This window comes from Fulmarus glacialis, unplaced genomic scaffold (genome assembly GCF_000690835.1).
Source record: "Fulmarus glacialis isolate BGI_N327 unplaced genomic scaffold, ASM69083v1 scaffold1081, whole genome shotgun sequence".
Taxonomy (NCBI): Eukaryota; Metazoa; Chordata; class Aves; order Procellariiformes; family Procellariidae; genus Fulmarus; species Fulmarus glacialis.
Window position 1 is genome coordinate 136,142 of NW_009193201.1, and position 21,639 is coordinate 157,780.

Consider the following 21,639-nt stretch of genomic DNA (forward strand, 5'->3'; position numbering starts at 1 on the left):
CACCGTAAGTCAGATTAGGTGACAGTTAAAGTGCAATAGCCCTGCAGGTTGAATAGGGAAACCATAGAAATATTGATGGAAAGGCTTCTGGAGCCTCTAGTCCAATCTTCTCGTTGAGGTGGTGTTACCACCAGGACTGAATTAGTTCAGTCATGGTTTCATTTAGCCAAATCTTGAAAATCTCCACAGATGGATATTGTTTTATTCTCCTAAAAGCAGACCATGTTTGTTCCTTTTCTTGGGCTCATGGAGGCTAGATTGACCTGTTGAACTTCTAGCTTTCTTTTTATTTGTGTATATAGCAGAATGAATACAAAGCTATTTCACTATCCGCTAAGGAGCGGCACAAAGCCACCCTGAAAATACCTTGCTTGTTACCAGAAAGTATCTCCTATTTCACAAGGTGAAAACTGTTTAAATAGACTTTCTTAAAAGTATCTGCATCCCTCAGGCCTGATTATTTAGCAAGACATTTAGAAGTGAACAGGTCCCATTGGAGTCTGTCTATCAAGATCTATCTGCATATTGCAGTGTATGCGGTAATACCAGCCAAAAGTATTTGTGCATCCTCGCAGTCATGGTGACACAGCCGTTTGTGAAATGCCTGGGAAAAGGCACTGTTGGAGAGATGTGAATCTAGCAAAGGCTGGTGTGTTTTCTAAGAGGCTGGATCATTCTTCAGGGCAGTTGTGCTCTGCCCTGGGTACACCAACAGAACTGCCTTCGAGTGGGAAATGTTCAGAGCTGGAAAGAGAAATAATTTTTCACTCTATGTGCATTGTTAGGGGCAAAAATCTATGGGCAGAATAAGATGCTTGTGACTCTTCTAGAAAACAACTATGTTTGCAATGTGTTTCCCAGTGAAAAAGCATCAGATTCTGCCCTTGTTGTGCAACCCTATTGTTGCACTGAGACTGACTATAACTCATCAGATCAGAATGAAAAGAAGATGAAACAAGCGGATATACCGAGTCATTTGAGTAGGAGAAGTTCATATTTTTTTTACTCAATTTTTTAGTGCAGAATTCAACTTAATGCTATCTCTGTGTGAGCTGATTTAGTGTTACAGTTTTCCATCCAGACATGAATTCTGTATGAAAGCTTAATACGTGCAAGTGGCATTGTAACGCAATGCACACGTCGTTTTACCATGCCGAAAATGTGGAAAGAGTTCTTGTATCTGCATGCTTTAATATTATAAATGTTATACTTTGGAAGTCACTGAAGACAATTGCATCCGTGTTGGTGGGAAATTGAGCCTGAAGCTGGAGCTCAGTGTGGGGCTGCCTCTTTCCTCCAGAGCTGTTCACCGAGTGCTACAGCAATGATGAAGATCTAGCTGAGCAGCTGCTGACCTATTCCTGTGAAGCCTGGGGAGGGAGCAATTGTCTGGAACTAGCAGTGGAAGCTAAAGACCAGCAGTTCATTGCACAGCCAGGGGTGCAGGTAATGTCAGTGAAAAGAAGGTGCTCAGATTACTGTAACTCTTCTGATCTGGGTAGTTTTAAAAAAAGTGAATATTCTTGCTGTGAAAATGCTACATCCACATGAACAGTCTGTGAAAGGCCAAAGCTCAGACACTGTCCTCATGGAAGTGAGAGCCTGCAGACAAGGTTTCCCAGCCCTGTGAACACTGAGCTTTGCATGGCGGCAGCGTAGCCGTGTCCCGCAGCATGCTCACAGAACCAGCATCTGCAGTGCTGTGAAATGCGTCCCAGAGAGCACTGACTGTGGCTAGTGGGGGACAGGGCGTGTGGCTCCTCTTCTTGAAATAGGAGGTGGCTGATTTGCTCACAAATGCCAAGTCAGGAGGGGAAGTCTTGATTTAAAGCTGTAAATTATAATGTGCTAGATGATAAAGACTGCCTGAAGTGACTTCTCCCTTGGCACAACTCCCATGTGTGCACAGTGTGGATACCAGCGTAAAGTGCCTTATGAACCAGGTCAAGTCCTGCTCAGCCTCACTTTGAACTCCTTGTCATGTAGATTGGAAGATGGCTGGACTAAGGAACCAGCACACTGTTACTGATGCAGAAAGCTTTCTGTATTGTTGAAACAGGAATCCCAGTCATTTTGACTGAAATATCAAAGTTGTGGGTTTTTTTTCTAAATCAAATGTTCTCTAATAGCATTCCTAGGTTATTTTGTTGCTGCTAGAACAAATGAGGCTATGTTCTTCTTCTCTGCAGAATTTCCTTTCCAAGCAGTGGTATGGAGAGATTTCAAGAGATACTAAGAATTGGAAGATTATACTGTGTCTGTTCTTTTTCCCTTTAATAGGCTGTGGTTTCATCTCGTTCAGGTAATCAACTGGCTTCTCATTAGCAGAAGTATAGCAAATCCATTCAGGTTGGAAGGGACCTCTGGAGATCATCCAGTCCAACCCCCTGCTCTCAAAGCAGGGTCAGCTAGAGCAGATTGTCCAGGACTGTCCAGTTGGGTTTTGAGTATCTCCAAGGATGGAGGCTCCACAGCCACTCTGTGAACCTGTTCCAGTGTTCAGTGACTGTCAAATAAAAATATGTAATGGCTGAATGAGCTTTTGACAGATCCCATCCTCACTCCGATTTGGAGTTAAGATGTGCCAATTTACTTGTGTGCCTGAAGTCAGTAGATGCAGAAGGGCATTACCTTTAAAGTGATGTCCTGTGCTAGACTTTGTACCTTTCTAATTTTCTCTTTGACAAATAGCACGAATGTTTCCAGGCATAGAAGCTATGCTTTGAGACCTTTTCCCTCTCTTAATTCCTCAGGAAAAAGCCTGTGGAGAAGAGTAAGAAACTCTTCTTGTATTATGTGTCTTTCTTCACCTCCCCCTTTGTGGTCTTCTCCTGGAATGTCATCTTCTACATCGCTTTCCTGTTGCTCTTCGCCTACGTGTTGCTTATGGATTTCCAGAAGGAACCTACCGTCCTGGAGATCATCCTTTACGTGCTGGTCTTCATTCTGCTTTGTGATGAAGTGAGACAAGTAGGGAGCGCTTGCAAACCAAAAATGTTTAGTGCTAGATTAAAAGCCTTGTGGTTTTTCCCCTCCTAGGAGTGTAAGGCAGTACAGGCTGCTTCTAAGTTACAGGAGAACCACATCTTGGTAGATATATTCAAGCAACTGAAGGCACAATGGATATTTTTTAATTTTCCCCCCCAATGTTTAATTCCTACTTATACCCCAATAGCTGCAGTGTCCATGCACCAATAGGAATGTGTATTGACTTCAAGGCTGTGTGGATAAGCTGATGCCAGTGGAGATATTTCTCTGGAATGCTTGGCTTGGATTTCCAAAGCAGTTGAGAATAGGAGGTTAGATTTAACACATTTATCTGGATATATATGTCTAGATATATACGCCAAGTGATTCCTGTCTCTCTTCTCCATATCCCACCTTTTTTTTTTTTTTTTTTTCCCCAGTGAGCAACATATCATTATGTATTTCTTTTTTTCTTTTAATCATAAATACAGTTTTTGCTAGTTTCATGTAGTCCCAAGGACCAGTGTTGGACTGCCTGCATTGCTTGTGCTGGTGTGGTGTGGGAACAGCATGCGGGACTGCTTTTACAGCCAGCCACACAGCTGATATTCTTCTCACTTCATATGTAAGGGGACATATGAAATACGTTGGTTTTCAGGCAAGCTGGTCTCTACCAGTCAGCGTTCAGAATAGTGGGAAGATGCTGGAAAAAAAAAATGGGCTTGTGGTTTCAGTGCAGTGCTGCTTTCTGATTGTCCTGTAAGGCATTAGTCTCCACATGAGCGTTTGTGGGTGATCTACTGGTTGGGCGGGAGTGTTGATCTGCTCAAGGGTAGGAAGGCTCTGCAGAGGGACCTGGACAGGCTGGATCAATGGGCCGAGGCCAAATGTATGAGGTTCAACAAGGCCAAGTGCCGGGTCCTGCACTTGGGCCACAACAACCCCATGCAGCGCTACAGGCTTGGGGAAGAGTGGCTGGAAAGATGCCCAGAGGAAAAGGACCTGGGGGGGCTGATTGACAGCCGGCGGAAACTGAGGCGGCAGTGTGCCCCGGTGGCCATGGCCAAGAAGGCCAACGGCATCCTGGCCTGTATCAGAACTAGTGTGGCCAGCAGGAGTAGGGAGGTGATCTTGCCCCTGTACTTGGCCCTGGTGAGGCCGCACCTTGAATACTGTGTTCAGTTTTGGGCCCCTCACTACAAGAAGGACATTGAGGTGCTGGAGCGTGTCCAGAGAAGGGCAACGAAGCTGGTGAAGGGTCTGGAGCACAAGTCTTATGAGAAGTGGCTGGGGGGACTGGGACTGTTCAGTCTGGAGGAGAGGAGGCTGAGGGGAGACCTTATCGTGCTCTACAACTACCTGAAAGGAGGTTGTAGTGAGATGGGGGTCAGTCTCTTTTCCAAAGTAACCAGCAATAGGACGAGAGGAAATGGCCTCAAGTTGCACCAAGGGAGGTTTAGATTGGATATTAGGAAAAATTTCTTCACCGAAAGGGTTGTCAAGCCTTGGAACAGGCTGCCCAGGGAAGTGGTTGAGTCACCATCCCTGGAGGTATTTAAAAGACATGTAGATGTGGCGCTTAGGGACATGGTTTAGTGGTGGACTTGGCAGTGCTACGTTAACGGTTGGACTTGATGATCTTAAAGGTCTTTTCCAACCTAAATGATTCTATGATCACACCACCCTGCAATAACATTTCTTACATGAGCTCAAATGACATTGTTGAGTGTTGATGTTACTGTGCTTAACTTGCTGTGTGGTCTCTTTCCTTTTTAATAGTCAAGGTGGTACCCTGTTTAAAGCAACTTTACTTGCTAAGGAAAATGGGGGAAAAGTAAAATTTCATTGCAATGAAAACACTAATGGAGTGTTTGTTTCTGCTGATTTAGGTTCTGGTGTCTCTGGACCTGTCCTTGCACTTCCCGTGTGTACCCAGCAAAAGTCCTGGGGAAAGCCTTAGGGATAGAAAACTTTTTTTCCTATCAATATCACTATTTCTCACTACTCTGAGCAGGTTCAACAGCTTCAGATCCCAGTAATCCCATTAATAGCTGGTGGCCAGACTGTACCAATTTGATTGTGGGAGTGGAGGGGCAGCTAAAACAGAGACTTCATGGAAGATTTAAAGTTATCTTAAGCCAGTGTCCTGGCTTCAAACCTATTTTGCCTAAGCAGCAGAACACAGAGCAGTGTCCCAATCCTCTAAGCTTCTCAGGAAACTTTCTCCCTGGCTTCCTCCAATATAGATTGTGTGTGCATGGGTCTAAATAGTCAAAATAGTATCTGTGTCCTTAATATTAAAAAAAAAAAAAAAAAAAGAGGGATGTCTCAGATTTTGTTTTCGCATCAAAGGAAAAATAAGAGTAATGTTACCTAGGGTCCCATTGTAGCTGCTGCAGTCAGATAACTAGTTTTGGAGAGAAATCAGCCCTCTGATTAGAGAGTGGTGTGTCTGTGGAAATGACAGCTATAGACATTGTTCCAAATTGAAAGCAGGTTGTTTCACCATTCAGGAGAACAGAACTGTATCTGAACCATAAGCCACTGGGTCAGCCCTGTTTTCACTTCTGATGGTCCTAGAGATTTTTAACTAGCCGGAGCTACTTTTTCATATCCCGTTTAGAGCTGTCATGGCAATAGTGAAATCGGAGATGCCTTTTTCCTGCTATCTTCTTAGCCACACGGATGTAGCCTCCAGCCAGGTGAGTGGGTATACTTGTGGGGTGTGCAGGAAAGCCCCATTTTCTCAAACGGAGAAGGAATCTGGACAGAACCTCCGTGCACATTAACTCTCAGCAGTAGGAACTGCTTGATATTTGAAGGACTGAACTGCACTGCAGTCTCGGCTGTTCTCACTTGTTTATACTCATCTGCCTCTGTTTTCTCTCTATTTCTGCTTTAGACCAAAACCTATTTCCTTTCCTCCATCCACAATTGTGCCCTTAATAGAAGAGGCATCAGGTTTAAGCCTGCTGCGTTTAATACAGCTGTAGTGCAGTGATATGCTTATTGCTTTGTGAAAGACATTTGTCTATAAGACATACGTGTCTATCTGTTCACATAAAACACCATTTCACTGTCACGTATAGCAAGACAACTTATGTTTCATTTAGGGAGTACTAGACAGAGACAACCCAGTGTCATGGGTGTCAGACACGCTGTCCCCACTCAGTGCTCAACCTTTGGTACCTTAAGTAGTAAGAAAGGTGTGTGGGGCCCAAGATGCTGAAATAGCGTCTGGTAATATCTCGAGCCTGACACCCTGGTAGCTGCCACAACTGTCCATCCTTAGCAATGCGTCCCATCACGTGAAGAAAATGCAACAATTGTGCTACTGGAATAGCACAGTGGGGGTCTCTACTCATAGCTGCTTCTGCATTTAGAAGAAAACTCGCCTAGATCTTTGTTTTCTGTAAAAGTACTGAGAGCAGGATTGCCTTCCTTGGATATGCCAGTTACAGAGAGATTCACTGATCAGTACTCTACTAAGCTTTGGTTATTTCAATGAAAATTAAAAAGAATTATGATCAGGCACTCAGTCTATTTCTTCACGCCTGGCGGAGGTTTCTCCTGCTTAAGTTACTTGTCCTAATGAGTCACCTCTGAACTGGATCCAGAAGTTGGTTCTTGCACAAACTTTGGATCCAGGGTACAGTACCAGTCAGTCTGGGAATGGGCAGAGATTCTCACTAGACTTGCAATTCAGAAATAGAGAGCCAGGTAATGAAAAGAATAAATTAAATCTGCATCTTTGATCAAAAGCAGGTGCACATAGCCAGGGACAGATTACTGAATGAGCTCTGTGAAGAAAGAGAAACCGGAATACTTCAGCTGCCCCGAAACAGTGATCCTCCTGCCTTCCCCCAGTGTTTCATTTGCTCTTAGGGGTCACACCAAGACTTTGACCCATTTGGCAGCAGTTCTGCTGGAGCACACCGTGATCTATCCTGATGTCCCCTGGCAGCATGTGTATACACATGTGAGCACTAAGTAAATCAAGCTCTGCTCTCGTCAGGACTGTTCCTTCCTCTCCCCATGCACAAGCATCTGTGTGGTTGGGTTATGTCCTCTGAGCACAGTAACCCGCACTGTGGTGCAATGTTTGTGTCACCAATGTGCTTAACTGGTCCCAGTGCAAAAGCATCAGCCTAGAACATCTGGACTACAGGAGAAAATGTGTTAGGGAGCTCTAAACATAGACAATCTTGACCCATAGTCCTATTAGAAGTTAACGGTAAAAACAAGTTGCCAGTAATTTCTGGCATTGCGAGATATATTAAAAACCCGCTTTTTGGAGAAATTAAAAGCAATCTGAACTCTGGTGTACCTATTATGTGTGACAAAAAATTGATTGGCCAAGGAAACAATCCTTACTATTGTAGCGGGTGGAATATTTACCCATGAGGACATCCAGTGGGGAGAGATGAGGGGAGGATGGATGAGCTCCCCATGTCACTGGCCAGGGCTGTGTGGTGGTTACTTTCTGCTCTTTTTCCTTTCCAGTGGTACATGAATGGCAGTAAGTATTTCTCAGATCCGTGGAACGTTATGGATACGCTAGCAATTTTCTACTTCATAGCAGGGATTGTGTTCAGGTAAGTAGTACCTTTTCTTGTGGCCATGTTATGGCTTTGCTTCCTTTCTGGTTTTTGACTACAACCTCTAATGAGATTTTGGGAAACAACATGTTCGTGAAACTCCTGTTCCTTATGAAGGCCCTAAATACTGCCAAGTCTTGACTCTAAATCCGTAAAAGCAAATAAAGAAATAAAATAAAGTGATTGGGGAACATCTGCATGCAATATTTTCTCTTTTCTGTTTAATGGAAGTTGAGTCTATCCCTGGAGTCAAAGGTGACTTTCCTAAACTCAGATCTTTCTAGGCCAGCAGGACAGCCCTTCTTAATGCTTAGGTTTGGATGAGCATGTTTAGAAGACGATGACTGAAATAGGCTTAGGTTTCATGACGATGCCTTCAAGACTGGCTATATAGAGCATATCAGACAAAGTTGCAGGGTAAGATGGTTAATATCTCAGAGAGTCAGAAGTTCTTTGGGATTTTCCCTGACTATTAGTATGGTAATCTGGACTCTTTGAGCTTTAGTGTGTTAGGGGACTGTAATTGTACCTACAATAGTCTAACAGAATGTCATTAGCTCATGTAAGCTGTTTTATATGAATGGGTGAGTTAAGAACCATGACAAAGCAACGATGGAAACACATTTTACAGTGTAGTTGTTCAGCCAACTGTAACTTAGTCCTCGTTGCCTCAGTGCAGCAGAGTGGTCATTGCTCTGTGATGTTTTTGGAGGGCTGTGGGAGTCGCTAAAGGTACAAGATTTCTTTGTGTTAATAGTTTTAGGGGAGAAGAGGAAACACAGCGATGGTGTAGCTAAGATAGGAAGTGTGTAAACAAGGCATGCATTAACCAGTTCTACCACCTGTCATCAGGCGGGAGAGGGCATGGGGCCCTGGATAGCTGTGCTCTGTTTTCCAGTTACTCACTTTCCACTCCCCATTTCAGTGTATTTTTACCTGACTTCCGCATGCGTTACCTAACGCTTCTCTTCATTTTCTTTTACTGTCTCCATCAGGCTTCACTCATCTGATGAGAGCTCTTGGTATTCTGGGAGAGTCATTTTCTGTTTGGACTACATAGTTTTTACTCTGAGGCTGATCCATATTTTCACAGTTAGCAGGAATCTAGGACCCAAAATTATTATGCTGCAGAGGATGGTAAGATTCTGGCAGCTATTCAAGAGAGTCTAAATAAATGATGTGATGCCTTGTTTTCCCTCGAGTGAGAATCACCACCGTTCTGATGATGGTAGCAAGGTCTCTCCTCTTAAATCTGCTAAACACAATTAATTAAGATTTAAACAGGACATAATTAAGAGCAGGGCCTTTTTCTCTCCTTCCACACAGGGAGAGAATAAAGATCAGGCTGAAGAACAGAAGAGGAAATTTGTTTCCTGGTAGCTTTTGTCTTACATGTGTCAAATGTTTCGGTGGTATATTCCATCACTCTTGTTGCTCACGCGAGCATTCCCCAAACAAGACAATGACGATAAATGGTATAAGAGAAGGATTTCTCTCTTCCGCTTCATCCATCACACAAGGAACTGGAGAAGCGGGTGGTGAGGAGCCTCTCATGGAGTGTCTGGGCTGATTCTGTCCTTTGTGGCTGGAGGGCATATTTGCTAGCAGACTGGGGAAGATAACAGGAAGAGAGTGGAGTTCCATATAATGCAGCTATGGCTTGCTGTCAGTGTGGGAATGAGGAGCATTGGAGAGCTGGAATATGTCTGCTTGAATCTGTGCATGTCTCCTGGAGCTGATCTTCCCTCCAGTGATACCTCTGCATGCACACACACATATTCTCCAAAGAGATTTGAAGTGCACTCAACACGGGGAGTGTTTGAGGAACGGCACTCAAAGGGCACGTGAAGTGAGTATTGCTAGATGTCCTTAGGAGAGGTTTTCCCTGTCTTTCGGTGTTTCTGCAATGGTTCGGTTGTCTTGTGCCATAGCAAAGGACTGGCATATATGGATTTTAAAACCTAGCTGTGTGGTGACAACGGGAGTAAGCGTGTGGTCTGCAGCTTACCCAGAAAGCCTTTATTTTGCCTTGTACCACTGCTGCAAAGCTGAAGTCTAGAGATTACCTGGTCCTAGAGTGCCTTATGATATGGAAGCAACAACACAGGGTTGTTTCCTGTACATCTCTCTCTCCCTCAAAAGGGATGAATTTTTGAGTAAATCTAGTAATAAAGATGCTCGGGGCTAGTGGAAGGGCAGATCTCGGTGGAGGTGGCTCTGCAACAAATGGGAAAGCTCAGCTGGGATATTACCAGTCTTCAGTTATCTGTATATTGTTAAGAGACAGAAATTCATGAAACCGTTAGCCAGAGTATCTGGACTATAAACGCTGGTTTGAAGCCACCCAGAGTGGCATTTTCAGAAGTGGTGGCTGCTTTCACCTGACACTCGGCTGCAGGGTCTGCAGCTACAGTTGTTGCATAAATAGTCTTTACACGTGGATCTGGCTTTTGTGGGTGGAGCCTGTCTGAGGCCAGGGGGTTATCCTGTATTCTGAAATGTGCCTTAATTTTATGGTTGCGTAAACATTTTTGAAGTGGGAATGGTAAATTATTTGCGTGTGTTTCTGTGTTGGTGACTGTAAATTTATGGAGTAGTGATCTGAAAACTTGCATTAAAATGGTGCTAAATTGTGTAGGCTTTTCTAATATTTGTTCTCCACCCTAATATCAAATCAGGGAGGAAGAAAAGCCATGTGTGGCTTGCAACAGGCATGCAGTGGGGCACTGACGCGTTTGCTTGTTGTCCTTTTTCAGATGATAGATGTCTTCTTCTTCCTCTTCCTCTTTGCCGTGTGGATGGTGGCCTTTGGTGTGGCCAGGCAAGGCATCCTGCGGAAGAATGAGCACCGCTGGGAGTGGATATTTCGATCGGTCATCTACGAGCCGTACCTGGCTATGTTTGGCCAGTACCCTGATGATGTTGACGGTAGCTATCTTCTGTGGGAATGTCTCCTGGGCGGGTGGAAGGCTCTGTCCTTTCAGTGGTTGTCCAGTTCTGTGTTGACTCCTTTCCTCCAAGCAGCAACAAGGCAAGGTTCTATGTCTGATGGGGAGGCGGGGAAGGAGGAGGCCACACATATTGTGGTCAGTGGCAGTACCTGGGGCTGGACCCAGAAGAAAGAGGGGGAGAGGGCTCACTGTTTGCTCTCCACTCTCACCTTCTGAGGTACCACCTACAACTTTGACCGCTGCACCTTTTCTGGAAATGAGTCCAAGCCCTTGTGCGTGGAGCTGGATGCCAACAACCAACCCCGCTTCCCAGAGTGGATTACCATTCCCCTTGTCTGCATTTACATGCTCTCAACTAACATCCTTCTTGTGAACCTGCTCGTGGCCATGTTCGGGTATGTAATAAGGGAGTGATCACTTGCTTGTGATCTCTGTATCAATATCCCTCTGAGAAAGCGAGTGAAATCCTGGAAAACAACAGGAAGCAGGCCTTGGACTCTGCCTGTGTCTTTTGCAGAGGAATTGCTGGGAATGGTCTGGACAGGGTTCCCAGCTTGAAAGAGACCTCTCGAGTGAAGGGTGGCATGGGAAGGTGAACAAAGGCAAGGTTATTCAGCATTTCTCGCAGCGGTCTGATCAAAACTGGTACGATGTCCTGGGGATGGATTGCTACCTGTCCTTTTACTACTTCTCTAAGCATCCTTTGCACAATGGGCTTAGTACAAACCCCAGTGGTTCACACAGGGGGTGATAGCTGGGTCAGTGCTTTACCAAGTACGAGTTGCTGCACGACTGACCTTGCTAGACTGAATAAATGAGTTGTTATTGCAGTCTTTTTATGACACTATGGTTTTATTAACCAGAACTGCTGTGTGATGATGGGTGTGTTACTGCTGTGCTGGACCTGCTATTTATTGTTGTGACTTATATCACAGGCAATGGGACGCATCTCCTTGAGACATACAAAAGGACTTTGTGTTGAAAAATGGCATCACCTCTATTTTTATGTGGTAATTTATCTGTCTGTGGGCCTACCAGTCAGGAGGCCTATTCTGGCATCTTGTGAGGTGTTACACCGTGCAAATGGATCAGACACCTGAAACGTGGTGCTGATAACTGCTGACCTCATCACATAGCTAGCACCAAATTGCCAAATAAAAATGGTGGCTGTTGTGCACTTTATCAAATATGTATTGACTGCATTGGGACCAGTAAGAGCAGGGGAAGTTTCCTCAGCTTCTTCCAGAAATTTTTGTTGTTTACACTGCAAACTCTGACACAGAGTTGAGTTAATAATGGGAAGTCATTCATATCAGACTTCGGAGTGTGTTGCCCTCTTGTCTCACTTCTGACTTGTGAATGCAGTTGGATCGGTGCTGTGGCTCTATTATCCTTCCCAGCCCTGCTTCTTTTCTGCTTTACACTCCCTTGCAGTATAACAAAAATACTTACAACCCCTGGGCATCATTCTTGAGGTCTGCTATGTTTATTTTTGTGTGTTTTGACGGTACCTTGGCAGTGACAGGCTTGGCAGGAATTTGCTTTGGCAACAAGAGTATTTACAGGAACTTCTAAGGACTCTTGGTTTGCCTCAAGAGGATCTCCCTTCCAAATGATAGTGCCAATTTTTCCTGGCCTGAGATGAGATGTGTTAGTGTGATGAGTTGAGAACGCCTCAGCTTTGGGATCTGCTCTCCCCTCTGCTCTGAACATTTCTTCCCATGCTGACCTGGACTCCAAAGACAGTCAGAAATGTGATTTTTGGCAAGGCAGCTAGGACTTGTGCAGCGTATCTATTTATTGTACATGTGTTTTCCTAACCTGCACAGGACCTGGGGACAGAAGACAAATATTGTATTCCCTTGAAAGGGTGAAAGCAATTCACATTAATAAAGGAAAATATAGCAGTAAGCCAGCTCTACCCTAGAAGCCTTTAATATTTGTTAAAACACTTATTTTAACAGCATCTAATGGTAAAAGTTCTGGTTTATACAGTTATGCCAGTAAAAACCTAGTTTTTGCCAGTTCAGCTTATTTTGTGGAAGGACCCAGCATGAATTCTCTAATGACACTCTCGGAGCTTTGCATAGTTCATTTTAACAATAGACTGAACAACTTAATCAAGCAGGAGCGCTGCATTGTACTGAACTCAGGAAGCCCGGTGGGCAAACAGCAATCCCAGATGTTTTTTTCTTGATGCAGTTAGAAATGTGTGAATCTGTGACGGCTCCTCCTAAGACCAGTGTGTACATAGTATTTGTCAGTCTTTAATAATGCTGATGTCTATTAGACACCAGTCCAATTAATGTCTCTATATGTTGTAATTACAATTATATATTCATTTTAACAATAGAGAATCCAACTTTTTCTTTGCTTCCAGTAGGCATTAGCTGAAAAGGATGAATATTACATTTTAGATACTTCTGAAATTCAGGATTGTATTTATCTTCTAAAACAATAGATAATTTCCACCAGGTGAAGGTTTTATATTATCTCGTGTAAGGGTCCGTTAGGATCTCAACACAGACATTTTGGAAGCATCCATCTGCCATTTAATGTCAGCAATGAAAGGCCAGGCAATCTGTAAGCTGTTTGCTCTTGTGGTTGTTGCTTTTGTTGGGTTCATACAGTGCTTAGTAGAGTAGGTTTGATCCATGCCTGGAGCATTCTTGATGCCTCTACTAAAACTCTCAGGAGCTTTTCATTTTTTGTAAATGTTCTATTTTTAGGTAAGGGGTTTTTTGCTTAGAAAGAAGTTAGCTGATGAATTAATGAGACACAGTATCTTGCAAAGAAGCATCCTGTTCTCATATGTCTAGGCTGGAAGAAAATTGCCTAGAGCTAAGGTAGTGAAAGTATTTGGAGTATTTTCTCGCTGTTCCTATTTTTTCCAGTTTATTTGTAACTTCAGGGTTTTTTTTCCTACTGCCTTAGTTCCTCCCATTTTCAGATTTATTTCTAAAAAGGAGGACAAACTCATTAACCTCCTAATCAGTAAAATTACCAGCTCCAGGATGACTTTACAAAACATGCCCTGGTATAATAAAGAGAAACGTTGTGTTACTTGGCTCTGAGGTGGATTGTTTTGGTGAATAACGCCGTATGTATTTTCTCTTTCTTTGCCTGTTAGTTACACTGTTGGATCAGTACAAGAGAACAACGACCAGGTGTGGAAGTTCCAGCGTTACTTCTTGGTCCAAGAATACTGCAGTCGCTTGACTATCCCCTTCCCTTTCGTCATCTTTGCCTATATATTCATGGTGATGAAGAAATGTTTCAAATGCTGCTGTAAGAAAGAAAGTAAAGAGCCATCTATTTGTTGTGAGTAGGATTATTCCTTACTGCCTAGAAGTCAGCTCTGTGGCAGGTACATTGCAACTCTTCCATGGCATGATGTGCTTAAACCAGGCAGTTACTGTTTTGGGAAATTTTCAAGGGCAATGTAGACCTTGGAGAAGGTGGTTGTACTGGAAGTGAGAAGCAGCTCATTCATGTTCTCCATCAAATGCAAAACCACTGTGTTGCTGGAAATCTCTTCGATAAGATTCAAATCAAAGCCCCTGGCTTTGATAAGATAAGATTCAAATCTCAGCCATAACCTTCCTTCAGTACTCAAGGTGCGTGCTCTCTGGGATATGGGGAATTACATTCCTAACTCCTTATGCTAAAACTCCAATTAAGAATTGTTGTGATCCCCACCCTCCAACAGCTTTGGTTTTGGTCTGGTTAGAGAGCTTTTGTGTTCTACCATGAGACCTGCTCTACTTGAGTACTATGCAGAGTTATCCAGCGCTTTCTTGTCCAAGCCATTTCGAGGCAGAATTACCTCATGTATGTACATCAATTAAGTCTTCAAATTAATCCTAGCAGTTTAGGGCTGCCTATGCTCCTTCTTAGCTTTGAAAGGTTTTTTGTGTATTACAGCACTGAATAAATTCGTCCAGAGCCTGCAGCAGCTGAAAGTCATCTTCATGGTCTGCATGGAAAATGTAAACCATCCCATTCGTCATTAGCATCTGATAGTGCATCCCTCCTGCACTGCTCCCAAGTGGCAGAGATCCCTGATCTTGCATGCTCTGAATGTTTAGGTGAATTGTGCAAGAGGTAGTCTTAGTCTCTGCTTGCCACTCTACCTTCTGGAATTGCATTTCTTTTTGTCCTGCCATTACAGTCTCCCAGTTAACACAGCTAGTAGCTGCTAGGGCAGCCTAGTAGAGCACAATCCTCTTCAGAGGCTCTTCTGCCTGCTGGTGGGTGACTGAAAGAGAATGCAGAGTCTCCTGGCCAAATGGGCAACCTGCCTCAAAAATGCAGGAGTGGCTGAGTCAGTCCTCTAGCTATTTCCTTCTTATTTTGTCTGTCAGAGGGCACAGGTATGAATTGTTTTAACAAGCTTTTTTCCCCCAACAAGTGGAGTGTTTTCTCTTTTTTTTAAGTGCCATTCAGAAGCAGATGAGAGAGGATAAGTTGAGTTAATTGACAGACTTATTCCCATCCATCAGCAACCTGACTGTTGCCCTGCAGCACAGGCTGGATTTGTTATTAGTTTAGGAGAAAGATGCCTGCTTTAGAGTATAAATTTCCTTAGCACTGACTAAATCGTTTTGGCTGTCCAAATCACTTTTTGGTTTCCTTGCTGGGAAGGTTGTTTAACTGCTGATATTTCTGCCCAAATGATGCACAGTTGATGTTGCAATTCTAAAAGCAAATGAAAGAGTTAATTAGAGCCAGAATATCATTGTGGTTGAGCTGGTGACAGGAACAGAGAACTGCGTGGAGCAAGCACACTAATGTATTGACTATTGCAAAATCCTGGCTTCCCCACTTAACTCTTATGGAAATGGTTGGGATTCAGGTGCTTAAATGCCTTTTGGTATCTAGGAGAACAACTGAGGCTGTGTGAGGTCAGAGGAGCACTGAGTGGAGGAAATGGGAGGCATTTGCCAGCTATGGGCTTCTTTTGTCTCGGCTAACTTTTTTTTATTAAAACCCACGTGGTTTGTGCTGTCCTGTTGGAACAGGATAAAATGCAGAAGTATTATCCTGGAGGACTTTGATGCCTCAAAGCGGTTTGCTCTGTGTCACTAATTTACAGCATCAACAGGAGATGCTTTTTAGAGAAGACAATGCTTCATCATTTTGAAATGTTTTAGTTCAACATTTCATAATGTAAGTCATACAACACGGTTCTTACCACGTGTTACTCTTAATGATCCAATATGGGATAAAGTAGAAACAAATGGAAAGCTTAAACCCAGACAGGAACTTTCTGGAATGTCCTATGCTTGTTGAAGCGGCTGCCATTTCACAAAGCACTCGCGTTAACCAAGGCTCAAAAAATTCCAGAAAGACTTCTGGAGCTTGTTGGGGGTTCTTTTTTGTTCATATTTTCTTTTTTTAAGCAACTCTGGTTGCCAGGAGCATACAGTAAAATGCATTTATGTCATGTTTATCAGAGCTGTGTGACAGGTGGGAAGTGGGGCTGCAAATGCTCTGGATGCAGAAAAGAGAATCATTAGCCTCTGATTGCAAGCACTAACCCAGCCTTTTTGCATCTTAGCATTGGAAAGACAAATGAACTGCATCTAGTGTTGCTGTTTTTCTTCACATACATTTTCCAGGCTCAAAAAATGAGGACAACGAAATTCTGGCATGGGAAGCTGTCATGAAGGAAAATTACCTTGTCAAAATCAATACCAAAGCAAATGATTCATCAGAAGAGTACGTCTGCCCTTCTTTGTCTTCACTCTCTTAACTTTCTGTTGAATATTTTTAGTGAAGGCAAGTTTTCAGCAGCTCTAAATGTTTACCAACTAATGAGTAGATAAGTAAACTCAGCATAAATATGCCTTTTCTTTTTAAGTAAAATGATGGGGGTTTTTTTCAGCTGCTGCAGACTTGTCTTCAGAAATAATTGATTGGGCTGGTAAAACGCTAATGGCAATATTGCAAGGGTTATAATGGCATATTATGTACACAGTACCTGGGTAAATGTATTAAACACACTTGTTCCAAATGTCTGTCACAGTATTTCTCAAATGATTTTCACCTTTCTTGAGTCTTTCTATTCTACCACCAGAGAAGAAAATGATGTCTTGCTATAGTGTTTTCAGGTCTCATCATGGAAAGCAGTGCTATAGCTGACTAGTTTTGTAACATTATGCAGTAAGCAGAGAATATTTAGTGTTAGACCTGGAATATCAAGGATTCCCATGGCATCAATCTACACGGAGGTCTGTACTTAATAGCATGAGTAGGAAAGACATCTGGGGAGGGGAATTATGGTATTTGAAAGTTGGTGACTTGGACTATTCTTCTTTGACTGCCAGATCGTGACACTTCATCTTTGGGATCTGTCTCAGTATTTTCAGAGTAATAGTATAAGAGCAAAGAGAAATATAAAGAAAGCTAGAAAACAGCAACAGTAACCTGCTGTGTATGATGGCGTAATTTTGTAGCTAGCTTCCAGCAGCTTGAGTATTTCCCTAAATCAAATATAAGGGAAGACCTGATAAGAATGGATAGGAAAGACCAGACTCTTCCATGACCCTCTGCCCCTGCTGTGGACATTGCTGTCCACAAGTAAGTGTTTATGTTAAGACTACCCAGAGGCACTCAGCATTGGAAAAGAAGACAAACAAATACAAAAAAATAGCTTTTATACTGGAAGCAGAAGTGTCTTGACAAGGAAAATGGAATAGCGCAGCACTAACAGTAATTCATATGTCAGTTAATATACTTGTAATAAAAACAATACCAAAGCAGCTGCAGCCCTGCCTTCTTGGAAGGTTGAAAGACTGGTTTTCCCAAGCAGGGGTGTCTGCAGACAATCTGTTTTGTAACTGACCTCTGACTATGTGTAAAGGGGGCAGTCTTCTGACAACTTCAGACTCTGTAGTTGCCTTAGCTCCACTCTTTGGCCAAATATGAGGACTAGATCTCTTACTCCAGATAGACTTCTGCTGCACAGGTTGGCAAAGAGGGGGTGGTTAGTCAAGGCTTCTCTAATACCTGGACTCAGTCCTCTCTTCTGTGTCCTCTTTCTGGTTTCAGGATGGTGCATCGATTTAGACAACTGGATGCAAAGGTACTTGTGTTTCAGACTGCTCTGGGGGATGTGCTTCTGTCTGGTAAACCAAGTAGTGGTCCACAAGGAAAATGAGCATCACCGAGGGTCATGCAGTCTTTGTTACTATTGCCAGGACCCCATTTTAATTGGGATTTTTTAATGTGCTCCTTTGCACCTTTGATTCCATATGTAGCTTCACATTGTGCTGGAAAATAAGTAGACAGATGCTTGCTTAGCATTGAAGAAGTGTTTCTCAGTATTTCTTATTGGGTGGAACAGAAGTAAAAATAACTTCTATCTTACAAAACTGCAATATTCTGCTGTGTAGCAGGCCCATGGAACAATGGGAAGAAGGGGCATTACACACTTAGAGTATGCCCTTCTCAAACATGTGTTCTGTCAAGTTTACCCTCTAGTGCTGAAGGCATGAGGTAATTAATCCTACATTTTTGTTTGTTTAACCTCTGCTTATAAAATGAAGTGGCAGTTCAGATATATTGTGGAAAGCCTGGTGGTGCTTCAGATAGCACAGGCAACACCTGCTGGATAAACAAAGGATGCTCCATACATATTGCAGGGTAGGAAGACCTTTAATTACAATTAAAATGACCAATTCTCATCTGATTCACATAAACATCCTGTGCTGAAGCAATATAAAGCTACCAATCTGCTAGAGAGCACATCATTATCAGAATTGTCATACAAGTATACTTTTTATGACTGTGATACTGAAAAGACCTTCATAATGGGTATTTTTTTGAGGGCTTCATTGAACTATGTGTTTTTCCTCTGAAGTGGGGAGTTGCTTTGGTGTGAAGAACAGACTTTTTAAAAGTCTAAGGGTGAAAAGGCCCACATATACTTCAAAATGCTTCTTTTGATTGCTGTCAAATAATTTAGATTACAAAATAATAGCTTGCTGTCAAGACTGAAATGGAAATGGTGAGCAACCAAGTATGTGTCTAGTGATGCTCCTCTTAAAACTGAATGGAAATAAGATAACTTTCATTCTCTACTGAAAAGTGATACCCAAATTGTACCTCATGTTCTGTGAGGGAATACCTTATAGCAAGCTGTTTTGTCTATTCATGCCTTCAGCTTTAATGATAGAAATATACTGAGGCCAGTGCTTAGGAGTAGTGCCCTTGAGAGCAAGGTACTCCAGGGATATCTCACTGGCTCTCACTTGAGATGATGTCCTAAAAACAAGTCTGAGGATGTAACTGAGTCCTAAGCATGAGTCTTAATCATGGGGTAAAATTTTCTTTAAAGTTGATGCGGCTATCCCGAGGAATATTGGACTTCAGTTATGGCATGGGGAGGATTTGAAGGCAGCTCCATGCATCAGAATGAATGCTCCACTGCTCTGCAATCTCTGCTTTGAAGGAGCACAAGGAGATGGAGTATAGATGGGAGCTTCTAGCTGTCATGATGCCTGCTGTTAACTAGGTGAAATACCTATGCATTAGGGCTCACTGCATTAATTGCATTAATGAAAACTGTAATTGGGAGTGTCCTTTCAAGCACTGTTGCATTTGGTATAATATTTGGAGAGGCAATTACTTGTTACTTATATTACTTATTAGCATTGCTTTCCTGTGAAAAGCAATATTAACACTGCTTCATTTGCCACCACAGTGTGACTACTGAATACAAAAAGCAGTCAGTCATTGCTTTCGAAGTAGTGGCTGGCATCCATAGGGTAGCCAGGGAGGCAAGAGTTCAGATAAGGGATTTTATGCCTCTTGTTGCTGATGTTGTATGGTATTTTCTAGGGTATGTATGTTCTAGGGTGTTTTAAGGTACTTATACTGCTTGCTTGTTTTGTTCTTTTCCTTTCCCTTCATCCCAAGCTGTGATCATTTGTTGGAATGAGTTAGACTGACTTTACATAAACAAAGCTTCTTTTTTCCTTTTTTTCTTTTTTTTCTTTTTTAATTTTTAAGCTCTCTGATCTGAAAGGCCTTCTGAAAGAGATTTCCAACAAAATCAAATGAATGCAGCTGAAATCCAAGAGCAGCTACCTTAGTAGGGTAAGCCCTCTTTAAATCCATTCTCTGACTTGAATAAGTTATCAGCATTTGTGATATTAAATCGGTATGTCTCTGGAAGAAGAGTTACTATTAATTATTGATGCTTGTATTGATGTTGTCTAATATTGGAAAAGAAATAAGAGCTAAATTGTCTTTCTCATTTGTTTTTTTCTGAAAAATATAATTTTCCATCTGGTGTTTCTAACAATTTTTGTCATGGTTTAAAATATCTTGTTTTGCTTCCTTGCCTTTGAAAAACTGAATAACCCAAGGTTATTTTAGTTGTCTTTGTGCTGGAGGCCCTCTGGAAAGTTAGGAGCTGCTGTGCTGGATCTATCACAGTTGGTTCATTTTAACTCTGAAGAACATAAAAAAAAAAATAGAAAAGACAGAATTGTGGGTAGGAATAAGGTTTATTTTCCCACTGTCAAAGTGGGGCATTATGGTGGATCACTATAGCCTTCCTATACGATAAACTGCAGAGTGAAGAGTTGACTCAAAGTCTCCAGAGCTGCAGTTCAGTGTCTGGTCATGAGTCTTGTGTCCTTTTTCATCAAGTTCTGTGGAAGAACTGGGCTGGAGCCACAGGTACATGTGGGATGTGAAAGCCAGGCAGAATATTGATGGTTGCAGAGAATTCTTGTCATCTTTAAAGGTAGCAGGTTAAGAAGCGTAGCTGTTGACAAGGATAACTGGAATGACTTGATCAGCCTGAACATTAGCGCCTGGCTCCTTCTCCCATAGAGGGTTTTTCTGCAAGGTAGCTTATACCTCTGCCAAACGTTCCTGAATCAGTTGTTTCACCATTTTTTCAGGGATAACTTCATATTCACTTTACCTGAGGTTCAGTTTAGTTATGAATGACTTGCAACCACCTAATAAAATCTACAAGGATTGCCAGTTACTGGGCATTTTCTTGGATGCAGTAAACTCCAAGTCACCTAGAGAATAGGCTGTAGAATAATGGAACTCTGGAGGTCATCTAGTCTGCTCCTGCTCAAAACAGCACTGGTAGCTGCAGTTTGGCTGAAAAATAGGTTCCAATTCAGTAAGAACAAATGCAAATGTTACAGTTACCTGGGAATTACTGGCTACACAGGCACAAAATGGGGGGAAATCTGATGAGACAGCAGTTCTGCAGAAAAATGTCTGAAATGGAATATTAAATAGCTAGTGTTTTGTTGTCTGTGAGATGTATGAAGTAATCCTCCTGCTGCTTATAGTGCAATGAATCTTCTGTTGGGTACGGCATCCAGTGTTAGCACTAAGCTTCAGGAAAGATGATGGAGTGGTTGGTGAGTGTTCAGAACAGTGACAAGAGGAACTGCAAGTCTTAACAACATAACGTGTAGAAAGGGGTGAATTATGGTTAGCTAGCCTGGGGAAGAAGATACCTGTTTATGATGGAGCTTGTGGAAATGAACTCTCATTGTATATAATCAGTGCCTTGAAAAAACAGAGTCCCTTTCCAGTTTATGCCTGGTAAACTATCTAGCTGGTATCCCAGTTGTGATCAAACTGTTTTGCATGTGAGCTGTCCTGACTCTGAAGCTGAGCCTTGGCAGTCCACAGTACTAACATCATGGTGTTGAACAGAGAGGTTAGTGTCTCCCAGGAAGCAGATGTGTGTATTGTGCTATTTCATCTGAAAGGGAGTGCTTGTATCTGCGCTGACCATCTTCAGTATGAGATGCTGGACTGGCCATTCCAGGTACTTTGCGTGCAGGTGTTTCTTTTGCTTTCACTTCCTGACAACTAGGATCTCTGCTACCCTGCTAAGACACCATGTTCTGGATGGGTGCCGCAAAGAGCTCCTTCATCCCCAGTGTTGCACAAGGCATTCAATTTTCTCAGCTGATATCACGAGGATGAAAGCAAAATGTTGAGGTGGGCTAGGGGCTCTACTCTAAAATTTTTCTTTTGCTCACGCAGGTACCAATTAATCAAGAATAATTTCTCTGAGCTGGCAGTAACCACCAAGAAAACGGTAACTGATCCACCAGAGTGTCAATGTCTCAGCA

The 21,639-nt window shown here is 42.6% G+C and overlaps 1 protein-coding gene across 1 annotated transcript in view; it reads left to right on the forward strand.

Moving 5' to 3' along the window:
• TRPM8 (transient receptor potential cation channel, subfamily M, member 8) overlaps positions 1-19,582 on the forward strand; it is a 43,146-nt gene extending 23,564 nt beyond the window's left edge. Inside the window, 11 exon segments of the mRNA XM_009587343.1 lie at positions 1,301-1,446; positions 2,190-2,302; positions 2,754-2,970; positions 7,471-7,562; positions 8,561-8,702; positions 10,322-10,493; positions 10,734-10,911; positions 13,647-13,837; positions 16,138-16,237; positions 17,570-17,603; positions 19,532-19,582. Of these exon segments, the coding sequence (XP_009585638.1) occupies positions 1,301-1,446; positions 2,190-2,302; positions 2,754-2,970; positions 7,471-7,562; positions 8,561-8,702; positions 10,322-10,493; positions 10,734-10,911; positions 13,647-13,837; positions 16,138-16,237; positions 17,570-17,603; positions 19,532-19,582 (1,436 nt within the window).
• Positions 19,583-21,639: the final 2,057 nt, after the last annotated feature.